Consider the following 21927-nt stretch of genomic DNA (forward strand, 5'->3'; position numbering starts at 1 on the left):
TACTTATTTTCCACCATAATTTGCAAATAAATTCATTAAAAATCGTACAATGTGATTTTCTGGATTTTTTTCTTCTCAATTTGTCTGTCATAGTTGACGTGTACCTATGATGAAAATTACAGGCCTCTCATCTTTTTAAGTGGGAGAACTTGCACAATTGGTAGCTGACTAAATACTTTTTTCCCCCACTGTATATTGGTGGTAGACTAAACAAGATGGTGCAAGGATGAGAATGAACTTTGTTTTCCTTTAAAGATAATAATTAATAATAATAATAATAATAATTAATCATTTAGCAGACGCTCTTATCCAGAGCGACTTACAGGAGCAATTAGGGTTAAGTGCCTTGCTCAAGGGCACATCGACAGATTTTTTACCTAGTCGGCTCGGGGATTAGAACCAGCGACCTTTTGGTTACTGGCACAACACTCTTAACCACTAAGCTACCTGCCGCCCTAACTTTGATGGTTGTTGCTTTGTATAGATAGCACCTGGTTCAGTGATTTTGCTTTGTGCATACTTGTAGTTCAAAGGTGAAATGTCTGAACTGTTTGAACCTTTTCTCTTGTCTCCCAGGCTTCGTGTTACTTGAAGCAGGGGAAGTACAAGGAGGCGGAAATCCTTTACAAAGAGATCCTCACCCAAGCTCACGAGAAGGAATTTGGATCCGTGGATGGTGAGCAAACTAGTCCAAAACTCGAACGGGCCACAACAAACTCTTGGGGATAGTAGTCACTTTGCGTCCTTATTTGCAAACTTTTTTCAAAACGTTCTGGTGTTGCTTTCACATGAAATGGCTGTTCAGTCAATCGAGATCAATGTGAGTCATTTACATAAACCCTTATGTGAATTCAAAGTCTTACATTTCTAGAAGGAACAATAGAGCACTTGACTGTACTGACCATAGACATACAATAAGTCTGTGGTTCTGACATTTGTAGAACACCGTTATTTCACACATAGCTAGTTTGCCAGCAGAAAATGCTAACTGATTTGTCACATTTTGCCATCAATTGTTAGGATGGGTTATTATGACACCCAGTTAATGACAACATGGATGACAAGTCAACTTGAAGTGTAGGGGTTCATTGCTAATGAGAACATAATCAATATTCGACTTGAAGTGTATGGTTCAACCACCTCTTACAGAACAGTGCAGGCTAGAGCAGACTGATTTAAGAGCTGTTCAAGAAATACTTCGAAATCATTTTTGACTTTCTAGATTATAAAGAAAGCAACTGGTTACTAAGAGTATAGAGGATATGAAAGGATAGTTTAGTCTTTTTTTTTATTTAATTTTTTTTAGATGTAAAGATGTTGAATATTATTTAAGTGCCAGCTGACTAACTAACCGATTCTGTTTTGTTAAATTCCCCCGTTGGAAGAAGTATTTTGATACCAAGAAGATGAAAAAATGTGACTTCTTCCCATATTGAATGTACTGGGATCTTGACCATTTTCCTATTTTCTAGCATTTGCAAGCTGTTTCTGAGAGTTTTAATTTGAGGTGTTATGGTTGATCAAAGTGCCATAAAAGGTATTCTTGAACTTTCACCCTAAATGCCATGTCACATTGTAGGATAATCACTGGGCGTGTGCATATGATACACAGCAATGAAGGTGAGTGGAAACATTGATGGGTTTTTCCCGGAGTGGAATATGCACATATCTGAAACAAGAACAAAATCCAACTTGGTTTACATAGGTGGTGCTTATTATATTGTCCACCATTTAATTCTTTATTACCAATTGCGATATAAAGAATGTGAACAAAGATATTTAAGTCTCGGTTTTTGTGTGTCTTCATGCATGAGGGCATGGAATTGTCTGGACTTTGTTTGTTTTGTGTTGCTTGTTTTTGTCTTATGTAAAATTCCATACTTTGTTATATACTTTTCATACTTTTTAAAATAGTGGCACATTTTATGTTTCATTGTATTTTTTGGTTCTTCTGTCATGAAGTCGTCTCTTATTTCACAAACTTTTCTTTGGAAATCACTTCTTGAAGTAGTCTGACACAATGCCTTCGTAACACTGTTATAGGATCACATAACATACATGACCACTTATTACAGCCAATGTTTTCTTATAACTACTAGCATAATACTTATGATGTCGCTGTAAAGAAGACAAAGGTTGGTTATCATACTGTCAAAAGTTTTTTTGGGGGGGGGATAAGCATGTCTTCATTATGATAGTGTTTTTCACGCTTAACATACCAAGATATTTCAAGTAAGCTACCACATCCTCTTTACATTTCTCATGTATTTTTCTTTACTGTCCTTCCATTGTCTTTCGCAAATCACATGTTGTGTTCTCGTTATGTTGAGTTTTTATTGAATGTTTGACGTTTATTTTATTTTGAATGATTTATTATATTTTATGAAATATATGAAATATACTTCATTTATTTGTTATTTTTGATCCATAATCTAATGAAATGATTTCATCAAAGTTGTTATCTCTCCTCAAGATTTAACATGTGAAATGATGGGTTGACTTTGATTTGAGGTTTAAGTATTTTTACACACAAGTGCCTTTCATGCCTACATTATTTTCACGTATTTCCATATTCTCAATAAATTTGAGGCAGAATTGTGACCTTGTCTCTCTCTTGAGTTTCTTACCATGCCAATATAATGCACGGTTAATTAACAAATAAGTCTCAATTGATTCCGTGAGGGAGTGGGGTGGGGGTGCATTTTGGAGGGATTATCAGAACTCTGGTCTCTGTTTTAAACGCGGTTTCAACGTATCTCTAACGATTACTGAGATTGAGAGGTTGCGATAGGATCTTGTCACACGAAGGATGGGAACAAAGTTGAACTAATATTGCCTACATGTCAGCAAGGTGCAGGCGTCTACGTCTGTATCCTACCATTTGTTCAACGTCTGTCTGTTAATCGTTGGGGATGTTTTTGCCAGCACACAGCACACCTTTCTCTTTCTCCTCTGTCTCTGCAGCTGAGAACAAGCCCATCTGGATGCATGCCGAGGAGCGGGAGGAGTGCAAGGTGAGTGCCATGTAAAGTGTATCTGTGTGTGAGAGAGCGCGGGCATGTGGCAGGGGTGCCCATTTTTATAAGGAGCGCCTATTTGTTTGCTTGTCAATTCTGGTAGGTCCAGTGTTCTGTCTGGTCCCGTGTTGCTCAGTTGGTAGAGCATGGCGCTTGTAACGCCAGGGTTGTGGGTTTGATTCCCACGGGGGACCAGTAAAAGAACCTAAATGTATGCACTCACTGCTGTAAATCGCTTTGCATAAGAGCGTCTGCTAAATTATTTTTTTTTGGAAAAATGCTTATTTTGGGTAGACTCAGCGATATGACATCATACACATCGAGGGAGCAACTTCCTGCTAACTGAAATCCACAACAACAAAAAGCTCTTCCCAAGCATGCCTCAAGGGAAGGTGCACATTGCTAACAGTCAGTGGTAGTCTGGACAGATTTGAATTCTGTTGTAGATGTCTTTTAGCAGGATGTTGCCCTGCTGTGTTTGTCAAATAGCTGAGTCAATCGGAGGGACATTTTGGAGAATGTGAGGGGTTACCCTTTTTGTGATGTCTTTTTGTGCTCCTCTATCCCCCTCCTTCTCTATCCTTCTATCATCAGAGCAAAGATGACTATGGAGATTATGGCGGCTGGTATAAAAACTGCAAGGTGAACAGGTAAGAAAATAAGTCCACTTAAAGACTTGTAAGCATTACCGAAGCAAAGGAATGGTAGTGATTAGCATCTCTGTAGTCACTGCAGTGATTTTGAAGTGACCTTGGTGTGTGTGTGTCCCTCAGCCCCACTGTCAACACCACGCTACGTAATCTGGGAGCTCTGTACCGCCGCCAAGGCAAGATGGAGGCCGCTGAGACCCTGGAGGAGTGTGCCTTGAGGTCCCGAAAACAGGTCAGCTTCTCTCGCTCACACACACACACGCCTAATCCCTCACATTTTATAAAAACACACACACACGTTCAAGCTTAAATCCACACTATGAAATCCAAACTTGTTTATATTCAGTTATGGGAATGCTTTAACTGAATGTAGACATCCACAGAGACTTGATGATCTATTGTTGCATATTGAGTATTAGGATTTCCCTATTTCTTGCTTGCCTTTGATCCAGGGCACATCTGTATATTCATGGACTTTTTTGCTTGAGTGTGTGTTTGAGTGACTGCATGGTTTACTGATTTACCAATCAGTTGCACCAATTACTTTCAATAATAATGTAAGAACAAAAGGTGAAATGATATAGCAATATTGAAAGGATTTGTGTGTTTTGTTCAGGGTGTGGTGGAGCTGCAGAGAGACGGAGACGGGAGGAGGAGCAGGGAGAGTCTGAGCAGCGTCAAATACGAGAGCGCCTCCGAAGCAGGGGAGGACGGCAGCGTGGACTGGAATGGGGTGAGTGCACTGCACAGACACACACACCTAAGCCTTCATATATTATTTAGGAAGGCATTGAGTGCAAATGTAGTGTAAAATATGCACTATATATACAAAAGTATGTGGACACCCCTTTAAATTAGTGGATTTGGCTATTTCAGCTACACCCGTTGCTGACAGGTGTATAAAATCAAGCACACAGTCATGTTATCTCCATTGACAAACATTGGCAGTAGAAGGGCCTTACTGAAGAGCTCAGTGACTTTCAACGTGGCACCGTTATAGGATGCCACCTTTCCAACAAGTCAGTTTGTCAAATTTCTGGCTACTAGAGCTGCCCCGGTCAACTGTAAGTGCTGTTATTGTGAAGTGGAAACGTCTAGGAGCAACAACGGCTCAGCCGAGAAGTGGTAGGGCAACAGCTCACAGAACGGGACCGCCGAGTGCTGAAGCGTCTGTCTTCGGTTGCAACACTCACTACCGAGTTCCAAACTGCCTCTGGAAGCAACGTCAGCACAAGAACTGTTTGTTGGGAGCTTCATGAAATGGGTTTCCATGGCCAAGCAGCCACACACAAGCCTTTGATCACCATGCGCAATGCCAAGCATCGGCTGGAGTGGTGTAAAGCTCGCCACCATTGGACTCTGGAGCAGTGGAAACACGTTCTCTGGAGTGATAAATCACTCTTCACCATCTGACAGTCTGACGGATGCCAGGGGAACGCTACCTGCCCCAATGCAAAGTGCCAACTGTAAAGTTTGGTGGAGGAGGAATAAATGTCTGGGGCTGTTTTTCATGGTTCAGGCTAGGCCCCTTAGTTCCAGTGAAGGGAAATCTTAATGCTACAGCAAACAATGACATTCTAGAAGATTCTGTGCTTCCAACTTTGTGGCAAAAGTTTGGGGAAGGCCCTTTCCTGTTTCAGCATGACAATGCCCAATGCACAAAGCGAGGTCCATACAGAAATGGTTTGTCGAGATCGGTGTGGAAGAACATGACTAGCCTGCACAGGGCCCTGACCTCAACCCCATCGAACACCTTTGGGATGAATTGGAACGCCGACTGCGAGCCAAGCCTAATCGCCCAACATCAGTGCCCGACCTCACTAATGCTCTTGTGGCTGAATGGAAGCAAGTCCCCGCAGCAATGTTCCAACATCTACAGTGAGGGAAAAAAGTATTTGATCCCCTGCTGATTTTGTACATTTGCCCACTGACAAAGAAATGATCAGTCTATAATTTTAATGGTAGGTTTATTTGAACAGTGAGAGACGGAATAACAACCAAAAAATCCAGAAAACGCATGTCGAAAATGTTATAAATTGATTCTCATTTTGATGAGGGAAAGAAGTATTTGACCCCCTCTCAATCAGAAAGATTTCTGGCTCCCAGGTGTCTTTTATACAGGTAACGAGCTGAGATTAGGAGCACACTCTTAAAGGGAGTGCTCCTAATCTCAGTTTGTTACCTGTATAAAAGACACCTGTCCACAGAAGCAATCAATCAATCAGATTCCAAACTCTCCACCATGGCCAAGACCAAAGAGCTCTCCAAGGATGTCAGGGACAAGATTGTAGACCTACACAAGGCTGGAATGGGCTACAAGACCATCGCCAAGCAGCTTGGTGAGAAGGTGACAACAGTTGGTGCGATTATTCGCAAATGGAAGAAACACAAAAGAACTGTCAATCTCCCTCGGCCTGGGGCTCCATGCAAGATCTCACCTCGTGGAGTTGCAATGATCATGAGAACGGTGAGGAATCAGCCCAGAACGACACGGGAGGATCTTGTCAATGATCTCAAGGCAGCTGGGTCCATAGTCACCAAGAAAACAATTGGTAACACACTACGTCGTGAAGGACTGAAATCCTGCAGTGCCCGCAAGGTCCCCCTGCTCAGGAAAGCACATATACATACACATATACATGAAGTTTGCCAATGAACATCTGAATGATTCAGAGGAGAACTGGGTGAAAGTGTTGTGGTCAGATGAGACCAAAATGGAGCTCTTTGGCATCAACTCAACTCGCCGTGTTTGGAGGAGGAGGAATGCTGCCTATGACCCCAAGAACACCATCCCCACCGTCAAACATGGAGGTGGAAACATGCTTTGGGGATGTCTTTCTGCTAAGGGGACAGGACAACTTCACCGCATCAAAGGGACGATGGACGGGGCCATGTACCATCAAATCTTGGGTGAGAACCTCCAGCCAGGGCATTGAAAATGGGTCATAGATGGGTATTCCAGCATGACAATGACCCAAAACACATGGCCAAGGCAACAAAGGAGTGGCTCAAGAAGAAGCACATTAAGGTCCTGGAGTGGCCTAGCCAGTCTCCAGACCTTAATCCCATAGAAAATATGTGGAGGGAGCTGAAGGTTCGAGTTGCCAAACATCAGCCTCAAAACCTTAATGACTTGGAGAAGATCTGCAAAGAAGAGTGGGACAAAATCCCTCCTGAGATGTGTGCAAACCTGGTGGCCAACTACAAGAAACGTCTGACCTCTGTGATTGCCAACAAGGGTTTTGCCACCAAGTACTAAGTCATGTTTTGCAGAGGGGTCAAATACTTATTTCCCTCATTAAAATGCAAATCAATTTATAACATTTTTTACATGTGTTTCTCAGGATTTTTTGTTGTTATTCTGTCTCTCACTGTTCAAATAAACCTACCATTAAAATTATAGACTGATCATGTCTTTGTCAGTGGGCAAACGTACAAAATCAGCAGGGGATCAAATACTTTTTTCCCTCACTGTATGTATATATATATATATATATATATATATATACATACATACATACATACATACATACATACATACATACATACATACATACATACATACATACATACATACATACATACATACATCTCAACACATATATAGCACCGGAGTGATACATTTTAAATCTTACAATCATATATAAACAAATATTAATCATATTAAAAAACATTCACAATTCAAGCTTAATGATATTTTTATCAGGGGATCAAATACTTTTTTCCCTCACTGTAGTCAAGCCTTCCCAGAAGAGTGGAGGCTGTTATAGCAGCAAAGGGGGAACCAACTCCATATTAATGCCCATGATTTTGGAATGAGATGTTTGACGAGCAGGTGTCCACATACTTTTGGTCATGTAGTGTATTTCTAACATAGATTTGGTTCTTTGTCAGCAACTTGTCAATCCAGAAGACATTTTATTAATAAATAACTAATATCCTCTAATCACGTCTCTGTATGTTATACTTGGTTTAATATATACTAAGTATACATGACAGACTGACCAGGTGAATCGAGGTGAAATCTATAATCCCTTATTGATATGACTTGTTAAATCGACTTCAATCAGTGTCGATAAAGGGGAGGAGGCGGGTTGAAGAGGGATTTTTAAGCCTTGAGACAATTGAGGCATGGATTGTGTCATTCAGAGGGTGAATGGGCAAGACAAAAAATGTAAGTGCCTTTTGAACGGGGTATGGTAGTAGGTGCCAGGCGCACCGGTTTGTGTCAAGAACTGCAACGATGCTGGGGTTTTTCACGCTCAACCGTTTCCCGTATGTATCAAGAATGGTCCACCATCCAAAGGACATCCAGCCAACTTGACACAATTGTCGGAAGCATTGGAGTCAACATGGGCCAGCATTCCTGTGGAATGCTTTCGACACCTTGTAGAGTCCATACCCCGACGAATTGAGGCTGTTCAATATTAGGTGTTCCTAGTGTTTGGTATACTCAGTGTATAATGGTTTCTGACCAGTTTTAAAGCAGATTCTCCACAGACCTGGTCCCTACTGTAAATGGCTAGGTGCACACTGCATTGCAGGGTGAGCAGACTGCCAAGGTGCCCCTCGAGTCCCACTGCGGCTCACACTGATGTCATTAGCTGACTCTTCGATAATGCGTTCAGTGCAGCCTAGTGAATACTACAAAAGCTTTGTCTTCTCTAAACCTTTTCAAATGATTACTGTGATATAATTGTCAATCATTTGTGGCCCTACACTGTCTGTCTTCTACATTTTAATTCACTATGACAGGTGCAAATGTACAGTCACGTTTGATACTGATTTATTAATATTGGTCATAAATTAATGTTCTAAGCTTTGATCTTTTAATCTTGCTTTATTCTTCTCTAGAAGGGTGTGTTAACCTCATGTTTTTCTACCTGTGTGTTTCTCTTCTCTTTCTTGCTGCATCTCTCGCTTTCTCCTCGTTCTGGTTCTCACTCTCTCCTCAATCTCTCTTTTTTTTCTGTTGCTTTCTCTCTACTTTTCTTCTTCTTCTCTTTCTCTTCTTCTCTTTCTCTCCTTCATTAGGCCTAAATCAGCGGGATGACCTTCCTCCGTCACTCTCCTCAACCAATCAAATCAAGCCAACCAATCAAATCACGCCAATCGAATCAAAATGGATGCCGTTTGTCATTCCCTCTGTGTGAAGCCTCTTCTAATCTCTCATGGAGGACACCTCCTTCATCCCCACTCCAAATTCTGGCCCAAAACGGATTATCCCTTTCACCTCCGCCTCTTTCTCTCTCACACACTTTCCCTCGCTCTCTCTCTCACATGTTCTCTATCTCCCTGCATTTTCCACACTCTGCCCTGCTTCTCCTCATCTCTTACCCTCTTCCTCTTGCATTTTCTCTCCCTCTCTAGCTAAATTGCTCTTTCGTTCATGCCCTCTCATTTCTCTCATCATGCTGCATCACATCATCTTTCTCTTCCTCTATCCATCTCTCCCCCTCTTTGTCTCTCCCTTTTCTCTTGCTGTGTCATCACTTGTGTACTATGTATGATATTCTAACCAATAAGAGATGGTGGACAGTGGCACCAGAGGCCAATTGAACACCGGAAACTTAACTATCAAAGCTTTGGATTGGTTGTTTGATTTTCCCTCTTTTCTGTTCTCCTTGTATGCAAATATGATTGCTTTTCAATTGATCTTCATATTTCCACCAAGCACAGTCACACAGTTATAATGGCATCAATTATTAGTCCACTACCAAATGAGACCAGTCAGAATTTGTATCCTGTTTTGTTACAGCTATAACAGTGCAGCTAGCTACAGTACTGTTTTTTTATTTTGCTGCAGACAGCTTTTTGTCCTGACATTTGACCAGGATTGAACTACCTAGGTGCCTTTTTTTATTTTCACTTATTTTAACTTGCAACTTGTTTTAAGTGTGACCATGACCCTTGTAAAATATTAATGCGTACTATTATGTTATATGGGAGCAGATGTAAGAAAATACAAAATATTGTGACGCTATTATAATGATTCCAAGTCACGTCGCCACTTACAAGCACCTTTTGAGTTTACACATTGATTACTTATGTGTTTTATTGAGATTAGTGTATCGATGTCTCCTGTTTTATGGTTTTTATTTAGTTTACTTTTATGCTATTTAAGAAAATATTAAACAGTGTTTATCATCATGCTTATTTATCTTTGCATTGTCCCTCTAAGCAATTGCTTAATATTTTAAAGCCATTATTATTATTATATAGCCATAGGATCAGGAATAATGGTGGTGTCAGTGCCTGATTATGGTATTGACTTTTGAAGAGGAACAGCTTGCTAAATGTAGGTTCAAACTAAGTCTTTGAATTGAATGGCATTGTGCAAGTTGCTTTTCCAAAGCCATGGCTTGAAAAATGTGATTTTCTCTGTAATTATGCTCCAAGCAAGAGAGAATCTTGTTTCATGTATTGAAGTAGCCATTGAAAAGGGACACAAACACCAGAGACACAGAAACACACAAATTAATGTACACTGCCGCACAAAGTCGTTGTATTTGACTTTGTATTTTGAGTGAAATTTCGTGAGGTCCATTATTTGGTTTTAGCGTGATGGTCATCTTGTTGTTCCTGGCACAGCTCTCTCTCTCTTGTTATCCTCATCTTAAAAGCCTACTTTACCCTGTCATGACGTAAGGCAGTCATAACAGCTTATGTTAGTTTATGACACCTCTATGAATAGCCATGGCACATATGAAACGACAAATGTTAGCTACCTTGTCAGCCAACAACTTAGTTACCTTGAACACAGTGACATGTGACCTATCTGGCTGCTCATAAGCTATACGTTATAAATTGACATCAGATTTTGATTGCTCCTGATGACATTGTCATGCTATGCTTATAGCAGCTTAAAGATCTGCTGTAGATTGGGTATTTTAAGTTAGGTGTGACAATATTGTGAGGCATCGTTGAACAGTGTTATGTTACCTGAATGGAAAGATTTTTCAAACAACACTGCAGCTTGAAATGTACTCACGGATGTCCACTACTTAACTGTTCCAGTTTCTTTTCTATTTCCCATGTTTCAGTCACTTTAGTTTAGTTAGTATAAAGAAGGAACGAGGGGAACAATGTATTTTAGTCTGAATACGTGTAGTACTAGTAACTAACCTTCTAGCTAGCCAGTCTTTTCAGCATTAGCCAACACCACCAAATTGAAGTTGCCTGTATGCCGTGTAGTTACTCTATAAGGACTTTTAACTATTATATAAGAACTGTTTCACAATCAGTGCAGGTATATACTCAATTATAGTACATTTACAGATAATGGTTTAAAAGAAAGTGCATGTGCTTTACCAAAACTGATGCAGTACTACGAGACTATTAGTTAATGTGTAGTTATTGAATAGTTAAAAGTAATTACACTATTTGTTACCATATGAAAATGCAATTTCCATGTAACTGTGGCATTTTGGTATCTCAGTGTAAAGAGACGGCTCCAATGTCGCTAACCGATTCTGAAAAGCAGTAATAGTGGAGCTAGCCAATTCTGAAACACACTGGCTGTCGGGCTGGTAGGCCTATGTAGTGGAGCAATCTAGCTATGTCACACCTTTTTTTCATCGGTCTGTCTGTAGAACGTTGTGCTCTCCATTACTGATACCCCTGTCCTGGCATTATGTAGGCCTACGTACACCCTCGCTTTGTTACATTGTGATGAATGTGTCTCTTAACTTTGTTTGACATCGACTGAAAATAAAGACTTTCATTTTGGGCTTTTCTTTGGCTGGATGCTTGTGGAAACCAACCTGAGGGAGAACCGCACATCCAATATGCTCTCGCTCTCTCCCACACACTCTTTCTCTCCCCCCTCTGGAGTCCATTGACCTAGTTTCACTACCTGGATGCTCTGGCGCATGATAGCTTCACTGTCATACTAAAATGCAGATTAATCCAATTACATTTCACCCCCTTCTACCTGAAGTGTGCACTTGTACATTCTCCTTCGAAGTGTGCGCTTCGTGTCAGTTTAAGTCTCTAAGGACTGAAGGTTTGCTTCAGTGGTGGTAGGGCATCAAAGACTAGTTTCTCAAAGCAAAGCATTTCTACAGCTTCCTATTCCATCCTATTCATGCATTTTTGTGTTTGAAATGTATTGTCTTCGACACACTGTCAATTCTTATCTCTCCTGCCCCCTACTGGAGAAGTACTGATTTTGAAATAATGCCCTTGACTGCCTTAGCGAGGGCAGGGTTAGGTAGCTTCTTCTCATCAGCCGCCTTCATTTGCACTGGTCTGAAAAATACTGAACAGTAAAAACCATAGGGTGGATAACAATTTGTGGACTTGATTTTAATCGTCCAGTACTAACCCTAACCCATCAGTACAGATGAAGGAAAGGAGACAAGGTGAGTATGAGTAAGCCACTTTAATAGTTGAGATACACCCCTGGAGAGCCACAAGGTCTGCAGGCTTTTGTTCTAGGCCAGCACAAAAAAACATTGGGTATTGTAAAGGAAGTTTATTGCTGATGCTCTTTGGAGACAATTTGTCAAAGCAATCAGGTATGTTTGGGCTGGACTGGAATAAAAATGTGCACACCCCCTGGGGTCTTTCAGGAATGGATTGGGAGACTGAGTTTACAGGACTGCCTGACCCTGGTGTTTTTTCAGGATGGCAGTGGGGGCCTGAGGAGGGCAGGATCGATGGGGAAGCTCCGGGACATCATACGGCGAAGCAGTGAGATGCTGGTGAAGAAACTACAGGGGAACGGTCCCCCCGACCCACGCAACCCCCAGTAAGTTATAAACATGCACAAACACACAGTGCCTAGTGAGTCCTCACACCCCATTATGTAAGAATGTTTCATTCAGATAGCTCTAAATGGCCATAATAAAGTGGCAAGGATCAGAGAATAAAATGCTTTGAAGATTACATGATAACCTCAGACCCCAGTGTTGCCTCTGGTAGCTGCTGGAATAACAGTGTTCAGGTACGATTTGGCGGGAAGATTTGGCCTGTGCTCCCACGTAAGAGGCGTAGCCACCTGCCTTTAGAAGGACCCAAGACCCATCTGACAATAGCAGCGCCGGGAGTTTGCAAAACGGCATTGGCACTTGGATTGAAACTGGTGCTATGGTCAGATGGCATGAAAATAGAGCTCTTTGGCCACGCACACCACTGGTGGGTTTGGCGTCTCAAAACGGATGCATATGCAGAGAATAACCTCATACCTACTGTAAAATATGGTGGTGGATCTTTGATGTTATGGGGTTATTTTGCCTCCACTAGTCCTGGGGCCCTTGTTAAGGTCAACAGTGGCTTCAAAGCCTCTCATTGGCCAAGACATAGCAACAGCAACCCAGGGTTTGTATGCATCGTTGGTTGAACCCTCACTGTAGGAACATTAAATAATAGAGGAAGACTAATTTCCATGCTCAATTTTTGCAGTGCGTAAATTTTGGTAAATGTTTAATAAGAAATGCTCAGACACCAGGTTGGATTAGGCGCAGGGGTGGTAAATTCCAGAGCGCCTGTTTACATGCCGAAATAGCCAACTAACGTACGCTACGCCACACGAAAAATAAAGCCCCTAGTGCGTCGTCTTTTCTTAATGTTGTCATGTAAAATATTTGTTATTTCCAACAACCAATCAGTAACTGAATGTTGTTATGGCATTGGTCGACTGACAGTTCACCTCAATGCATTCCGCTGATGAAGATTTATTCTACAGTGTATTATAGTGGCTGGAAATACAATTACATTTCTAAAGTAAGCAAATAGTTAGGCAAAACCTTTGTCGTCAGAATTACTTTAGATGTAGTATAATGTTGGCTAGCTAAGATTGAATGAAAACCGCTGTATTTTAGTTAGCTAACGTTAGAATTGCTAGGTTTTTATGACGATAGTTGCAAGCTAATGTGGCAACACAGCTATCTGTCTAAAGTAAATATGACGCCATTATAATAATGATAAAGTGGTTTCCTACTAATTATTTGCCAACTTTAGTTATGTGTTTGTTGGTGAAACCATAATGAGGAGAGGAAGTACAAAACCAACGACGCTAGACAGAGAGGAATTTGCTTAAGCAAAAGGCAGTTTATTAAAACAGAGATAGCTGGTACTGCTCAAGCTACATGCATGGGCCCAATGCATGGACCCAATCAATTGCCTCTTATGGAGACAGTTGAGAAGGATAAAAAACAGAGTTTACAGCATTACTTTATACAATGTAACATAAAGGAAGGGGTCCTTCTTCTAGTCCCTTGATTGGTTCCCGAGGCGTAGGAGGCGGGTCTGCTCTGTCCAGAGCAGAAGCCCCATTGGTGCACGGCAGAGTCCTCTGCCCTTGGCACCCGACCAGTAGACAGGGGAGTTGAGAATGTGTGTGCGTCCACAGTGAGATGTGTGTGTGTGTGTGTATGTGTGTCAAGTTGAGAATGAGTGTGCGTCCACAGTGAGATGTGTGTGTGTGTGTGTGTGTGTGTGTGTATGTGTGTCAAGTTGAGAATGTGTGTGCGTCCACAGTGAGATGTGTGTGTGTGTGTGTGTGTGTGTGTGTATGTGTGTCAAGTTGAGAATGAGTGTGCGTCCACAGTAAGATGTGTGTGTGTGTGTGTGTATGTGTGTCAAGTTGAGAATGAGTGTGCGTCCACAGTGAGATGTGTGTGTGTATGTGTGTCAAGTTGAGAATGAGTGTGCGTCCACAGTGAGATGTGTGTGTGTGTGTGTGTCTCAAGGGAAACTCGTGGGGAGCAGCAAGTGATTGTGGCCTGTGGCGTGGGTGTTGTCCTTGGCCACCTGGTGACAAGATATGGTCCTCTGTCCATTGTTCTTGCATAGGAACAGCATTTATTGAAAACAAGCTCCTGACCTAAATAGGTCTTTGCACAACATCTTACACATCTATAACATTTATATTCACTACGAGTAAATATATTTACTACGACATGTTCATACTCCCAAGCCATTATAGTTAATTGATTATTGACATTGTAATCTCCCCACTGGAGACCAGGGTTCAATCCCCATGTTCACCTATCCCAATGTGTCTCCCACCCGCCTGTATCCCCATCTGATTTCCATGCTGTCTCAATAGTGTCAAAATACCCTGGCTTAAAAAATATAGATTTAGATTATGGACAACAATATTCACACATAGTAAATTATTTTAACCAAGTACCTCAACATTTTTTTATCCCCTCTCCACTCCAATTTTCACTATCTTACAATTGTGTTTCTGCAACTACAGCAGATAGTCTGACACTGCATTTTTGGTTAAGGAAAATGCTGCAGTGTTTTTTATTTTAGATATTGAGTTGGTGGTCCTACTTTATTAGGACCACCAACCCAACATTTCTGTATAAGATTCAATTGAAGATAAATAGCAAGAAAATTATCTTAAATGTACAGTTATAATAATGATGAATCTCACATGGAGCTATGCTATTCTGAGCAGATATTCAGTAACGGTGTTACTAAATCATTATCAAACAAAATGAAATGCACTTAACAAATTAAAATGTTGTGACATTCGTTTGACACACAAATTCACACAACATGATACACTCCTCTTTTCATGCTAGGTCCAGTACCCTTCAGTGGCCTCACACACACAAAGACACACACACACACTCGCCAAAGCATAAGACATTTAATGTAAATTTGCTTAAGACCCACTCCAATGAAAATACTTTGTTTTTCCTTTGCAGTATGAAACGAGCTGCCTCTCTGAACTACTTGAACAAGAGCAGTGATGACGATGACTCCTTTCAGGTAACTCGTCCCCTAATGGATATACTGGTGTTCATACTTCTTGCTTAGTTTGCATTATGGCCTTGTAGCAATTTATCAGCTGCCTGCTGGATAGTTCACCTTAGTTCACCCAGGAACAAGATACCGGTTCTAAAAACAACCCCGCCATTCTCTCTCTTCAGAAACAAGTTTAGCGATAAAGCATGACCTAGTATTTTTATGTTTTGTTTTTTAAATCTGTATTTCTTTCATTTTCTCTCTGTGTCTCCTTCTCTCCCTCCTCCTCCTGTCTCTCTCTCTCTCTCTCTCTATCTACAGAGTCCAGCAGGTGGCAGGAGGCTAAGGCAGAGCAGGTACCTGAGTTCCAGTACTGTTGAGCTCTACAGTGGAACTGGAAACTGAACACACACACACTCCCAACAGTTTTTCCAAATATGATGTTGTTTAATTTTCACTTGTGCCATTCTACACCTAAATTCTGTAGTTTCCATTCCTACATTTAAACACTGTTTAATGTTATTGCTGCTTTCTAGACATTGTATTAATGTTGTAGACTTTCTGTAGAATACAAAAAATATATTGTAAAAATTTGCTTGGTTTTAATGTAATAATATATTGTGAGATCAGACAGCGAAAATCGTTACTGCTTGGCTTAGTTTGATACAAATCCCCTTAAGGTGCACTGTGCAATCAGACTCTCAGGGCAGTGTATTGTGGACAATAGTGTTTCGCGTTTCCCGTGGAGACCAAGCCTGGATCTATTATTCACTATACCTGCAGCTTCCGAAAGCACTCTTCCCAAATCGGAGAGGATTATTATTTTCAAGAGCTGTCCAATTTAGCCGTTACACTTCTTTTTACAGTGTTTTCTCCCCCTTTCCATAACCATGAAGATACTCGGTACTGTTGTTAAATAGTAATTAAGTCATGAAGATCATAATCATGAATTTAGAATATAGAATAAAATATATCTGAGATTTAAAGGGGTACTTCACCTAATAACAATGTACATTAAGAAAATAGTTTGGAACCAGAGATTTCTTGTTTATATAGCTACTACAGTTTAGCCTTTAGCATTGTTGAGTGTAACATAATTAAAGTGGCCCTGTTAGCTTGTTCCAAATTACTTCTTTTTTGACCATGTTCATTAATTAGGGTGTTCCTCAGAGATTTTCAAGTAAAGGAGCAATATGAGCACAAATAACTCTGGGGGAAAGTGCAGCTACTGAAATTAACCTTAATCTAAGTACTTACTCAGTAAAGGCCAAATGTCATGATGTAATTATCATTTTAGGTTAGATGGTAACCACATATTGACCTGGTTATGTTGTTTCTTCAGGCACTGTATAAGAACCTAATACAGTAATTATTTATCTCAGGGTCAGGGATCTAGTGTTTCCGAAAGCTATACTTTCCAATGCTGTATCTTAGTTCCAATTCATGCAATACACTCGTAGAAAAAAGGGTTCTTCAGGTGTCCCCATAGAATAACCCTGTTTAGTTCCTGGTATAACTATTTTGGGTTCCATGTAGAACCCTCTGTGTAAAGGGTTTTACATGGAACTCAAAAGGGTTCTACTTGGAACCAAAAAGGGTTCTTGAAAGGTTTCTCCTATGGGGACAGCCAAAGAACCCTTTTAGGTTCTAGATAGCACTTTTTTTTTTTCTAAGAGTGTAGCTAAGCCATATCTAGCCTGGTCTCAGATCTGTTTGTGCTCTTGACCACTCCATTGCTCATTGTCAAGCCCAACAGTCTAGCCTCACAGCAAAATTGTAATTGTTTGGCATGATAATAAGTGACAAGCTAAGGCTAACTTTGTATGGATGTCGAAATGTTCCAATGTTGAAAGGGAATGGTCATTTTCTCTATAGCTTTTCCTCCCTAAGAACGTTGCTGGAGAGATGCCAAAAGTAAGACATTTGTTTTCATTCAGCCATGAAAGATCTATTTACCAGTTGTAGGACAGATATTACATTATATATTGAAAAATGATTATGCATAAATATAATGATTGGTAACATTTTATTGAGTTTGTATTAATCCATCATATGAATATAGTATTGAGATAAAAATATCATTAAGCTTGAATTGTGAATGTTTTTTAATATGATTAATATTTGTTTATATATGATTGTAAGATTTAAAATGTATCACTCCAGTGCTTAATACAGTGGGGGAAAAAAGTATTTAGTCAGCCACCAATTGTGCAAGTTCTCCCACTTAAAAAGATGAAAGAGGCCTGTAATTTTCATCATAGGTACACGTCAACTATGACAGACAAAATGAGAAAAAGAATCCAGAAAATCACATTGTAGGATTTTTAATGAATTTATTTGCAAATTATGGTGGAAAATAAGTATTTGGTCAATAACAAAAGTTTCTCAATACTTTGTTATATACCCTTTGTTGGCAATGACACAGGTCAAACATTTTCTGTAGGTCTTCACAAGGTTTTCACACACTGTTAATGGTATTTTGGCCCATTCCTCCATGCAGATCTCCTCTAGAGCAGTGATGTTTTGGGGCTGTCGCTGGGCAACACGGACTTTCAACTCCCTCCCAAAAAAATGTATGGGGTTGAGATCTGAAGACTGGCTAGGCCACTCCAGGACCTTGAAATGCTTCTTACGAAGCCACTCCTTCGTTGCCCGGGCGGTGTGTTTGGGATCATTGTCATGCTGAAAGACCCAGCCACGTTTCATCTTCAATGCCCTTGCTGATGGAAGGAGGTTTTCACTCAAAATCTCACGATACATGGCCCCATCCATTCTTTCCTTTACACGGATCAGTCGTCCTGGTCCCTTTGCAGAAAAACAGCCCCAAAGCATGATGTTTCCACCCCCATGCTTCACAGTAGGTATGGTGTTCTTTGGATGCAACTCAGCATTCTTTGTCCTCCAAACACGACGAGTTGAGTTTTTACCAAAAAGTTATATTTTTGTTTCATCTGATATGACATTCTCCCAATCCTCTTCTGGATCATCCGAATGCACTCTAGCAAACTTCAGACGGGTACTGGCTTAAGCAGGGGGACACGTCTGGCACTGCAGGATTTGAGTCCCTGGCGGCGTTGTGTGTTACTGATGGTAGGCTTTGTTACTTTGGTCCCAGCTCTCTGCAGGTCATTCACTAGGTCCCCCCGTGTGGTTCTGGGATTTTTGCTCACCGTTCTTGTGATCATTTTGACCCCACGGGGTGAGATCTTGCGTGGAGCCCCAGATCGAGGGAGATTATCAGTGGTCTTGTATGTCTTCCATTTCCTAATAATTGCTCCCACAGTTGATTTCTTCAAACCAAGCTGCTTACCTATTGCAGATTCAGTCTTCCCAGCCTGGTGCAGGTCTACAATTTTGTTTCTGGTGTCCTTTGACAGCTCTTTGGTCTTGGCCATAGTGGAGTTTGGAGTGTGACTGTTTGAGGTTGTGGACAGGTGTCTTTTATACTGATAACAAGTTCAAACAGGTGCCATTAATACAGGTAACGAGTGGAGGACAGAGGAGCCTCTTAAAGAAGAAGTTACAGGTCTGTGAGAGCCAGAAATCTTGCTTGTTTGTAGGTGACCAAATACTTATTTTCCACCATAATTTGCAAATAAATTCATTAAAAATCCTACAATGTGATTTTCTGGTTTTTGTTTTCTCATTTTGTCTGTCATAGTTGACGTGTACCTATGATGAAAATTACAGGCCTCTCTCATCTTTTTAAGTGGGAGAACTTGCACAATTGGTGGCTGACTAAATACTTTTTTCCCCCACTGTATGTGTTGAGATATATATATATATATGTGTATGTATGTATGTATGTATATATATATACAGTGAGGGAAAAAAGTATTTGATCCCCTGCTGAAGACATGATCAGTCTATAATTGTAATGGTAGGTTTATTTGAACAGTGAGAGACAGAATAACAACAAAAAATCCTGAGAAACGCATGTCAAAAATTTTATAAATTGATTTGCATTTTAATGAGGGAAAAAAGTATTTGACCCCTCTGCAAAACATGACTTAGTACTTGGTGGCAAAACCCTTGTTGGCAATCACAGAGGTCAGACGTTTCTTGTAGTTGGCCACCAGGTTTGCACACATCTCAGGAGGGATTTTGTCCCACTCCTCTTTGCAGATCTTCTCCAAGTCATTAAGGTTTTGAGGCTGAAGTTTGGCAACTCAAACTTTCAGCTGCCTCCACAGATTTTCTATGGGATTAAGGTCTGGAGACTGGCTAGGCCACTCCAGGACCTTAATGTGCTTCTTCTTGAGCCACTCCTTTGATGCCTTGGCCGTGTGTTTTGGGTCATTGTCATGCTGGAATACCCATCCACGACCCATTTTCAATGCCCTGGCTGAGGGAAGGAGGTTCTCACCCAAGATTTGACGGTACATGGCCCCGTCCATCGTCCCTTTGATGCGGTGAAGTTGTCCTGTCCCCTTAGCAGAAAAACACCCCCAAAGCATAATGTTTCCACCTCCATGTTTGACGGTGGGGATGGTGTTCTTGGGGTCATAGGCAGCATTCCTCCTCCTCCAAACACGGCGAGTTGAGTTGATGCCAAAGAGCTCCATTTTGGTCTCATCTGACCACAACACTTTCACCCAGTTCTCCTCTGAATCATTCAGATGTTCATTGGCAAACTTCAGACGGCCCTGTATATGTGCTTTCTTGAGCAGGGGGACCTTGCAGGCGATGCAGGATTTCAGTCCTACACGGCGTAGTGTGTTACCAATTGTTTTCTTGGTGACTATGGTCCCAGCTGCCTTGAGATCATTGACAAGATCCTCCCGTGTAGTTCTGGGCTGATTCCTCACCGTTCTCATGATCATTGCAACTCCACGAGGTGAGATCTTGCATGGAGCCCCAGGCCAAGGGAGATTGACAGTTATTTTGTGTTTCTTCCATTTGCGAATAATCGCACCAACTGTTGTCACCTTCTCACCAAGCTGCTTGGCGATGGTTTTGTAGCCCATTCCAGCCTTGTGTAGGTCTACAATCTTGTCCCTGACATCCTTGGAGAGCTCTTAGGTCTTGGCCTAAGAAGAAGAAGAAGAAGAAGGAAGAAGAAGGATGAGTACAACCCCAAGAACACCATCCCAACCGTGAAGCATGGAGGTGGAAACATCATCATTCTTTGGGGATGCTTTTCTGCAAAGGGGACAGGACGACTGCACCGTATTGAGGGGAGGATGGATGGGGCCATGTATCGCGAGATCTTGGCCAACAACCTCCTTCCCTCAGTGGCTGGGTCTTCCAGCATGACAACGACCCGAAATACACAGCCAGGGCAACTAAGGAGTGGCTCCGTAAGAAGCATCTCAAGGTCCTGGAGTGGCCTAGCCAGTCTCCAGACCTGAACCCAATATAAAATCTTTGGAGGGAGCTCCGTATTGCCCAGCGACAGCCCTGAAACCTGAAGGATCTGGAGAAGGTCTGTATGGAGGAGTGGGACAAAATACCTGCTGCAGTGTGTGCAAACCTGGTCAAGACCTACAGGAAACGTATGATCTCTGTAATTGCGAACAAAGGTTTATGTACCAAATATTAAGTTCTGCTTTTCTGATGTATCAAATACTTATGTCATGCAATAAAATGCAAATTAATTACTTTAAAATCATACAATGTGATTTTCTGGATTTTTGTTTTAGATTCCGTCTCTCACAGTTGAAGTTTACCTATGATAAAAATTACAGACCTCTACATGCTTTGTAAATAGGAAAATCGGCAGTGTATCAAATACTTGTTCTCCCCACTGTGTATGTATGTATATATATATAGAGAGATAGACATAGATATGTAGATCAAAGGTTTTTCATATTACTTCACATTTAAAGGGTCTCTTAGTGGTGTAAAATTGTTTACCATTCTCAGGTTATGATATTATTCATCTCATGCAATCATTTTCAGTCAGAATTCCTTCATTGAATGTAAATTAATATCATGTCCTGGTATTGATTGTTATTACTAATCTTTTGATAGCCTATGATGACTGTGGACATAATGCACGGCCTTTAGAGGCGGCAGGTAGCTTAGTGGTTAAGAGCGTTGTGCCAGTAACGGAAAGGTTGCTGGTTCTAATCCCCGAGCCGACTAGGTGAAAAATCTGTCGATGTGCCCTTGAGCAAGGCACTTAACCCTAATTGCTCATGTAAGGCGCTCTGGATAAGAGCGTCTGCTAAATGACGTAAAATAATGTCGGCACAACGCTGTGCCTATGCATAACTGCAACAACAAACAATGTCATGTCACTGCTGGGTAATCATAGCAAGTCATCAGCAGTTGTCTTGAGAAAATGGATCAAACTATTTAACTTATCAAGGGGTATCGCTTTTCTAATAATAGAAATGGAATGGAACAGAATAGAACAAGAATAGAATATAATGAACAAAATAAAGTCCGAGGTGGAGCAACCAAGCATTAATGATAAACTGTCAAGTATAGTCAATGGTAGGCATCGTTTCATGGAACATTGGTGGCTGATATATCAATGATGTATATAAACCTTATATATACAATTCATTGTTATACGCACCGTCATCGGTTTGATGTATCACTTTTTT

The 21927-nt window shown here is 41.0% G+C and overlaps 1 protein-coding gene across 2 annotated transcripts in view; it reads left to right on the top strand.

Moving 5' to 3' along the window:
• Nucleotides 1–17465, top strand: part of LOC311113316 (kinesin light chain 1-like) — a 41881-nt gene extending 24416 nt beyond the window's left edge. Inside the window, exons 9-16 of one of the 2 annotated variants that reach the window (XM_084156537.1) lie at nt 577–676; nt 2965–3014; nt 3612–3667; nt 3791–3899; nt 4284–4400; nt 12295–12419; nt 15334–15397; nt 15695–17465. In XM_084156537.1, the coding sequence (XP_084012663.1) occupies nt 577–676; nt 2965–3014; nt 3612–3667; nt 3791–3899; nt 4284–4400; nt 12295–12419; nt 15334–15397; nt 15695–15778 (705 nt within the window). In that variant the 3' untranslated portion in view covers nt 15779–17465. Of the gene's footprint in view, nt 1–576; nt 677–2964; nt 3015–3611; nt 3668–3790; nt 3900–4283; nt 4401–8701; nt 11395–12294; nt 12420–15333; nt 15398–15694 lie in introns of those variants that run through there. The other variant, XM_084156538.1, reaches the window with a different exon arrangement.
• The last annotated feature ends 4462 nt before the right edge of the window (nt 17466–21927 follow it).

Source organism: Coregonus lavaretus, assembly GCF_964263955.1.
Source record: "Coregonus lavaretus genome assembly, chromosome: 40".
In the NCBI taxonomy this organism is placed as follows: Eukaryota; Metazoa; Chordata; class Actinopteri; order Salmoniformes; family Salmonidae; genus Coregonus; species Coregonus lavaretus.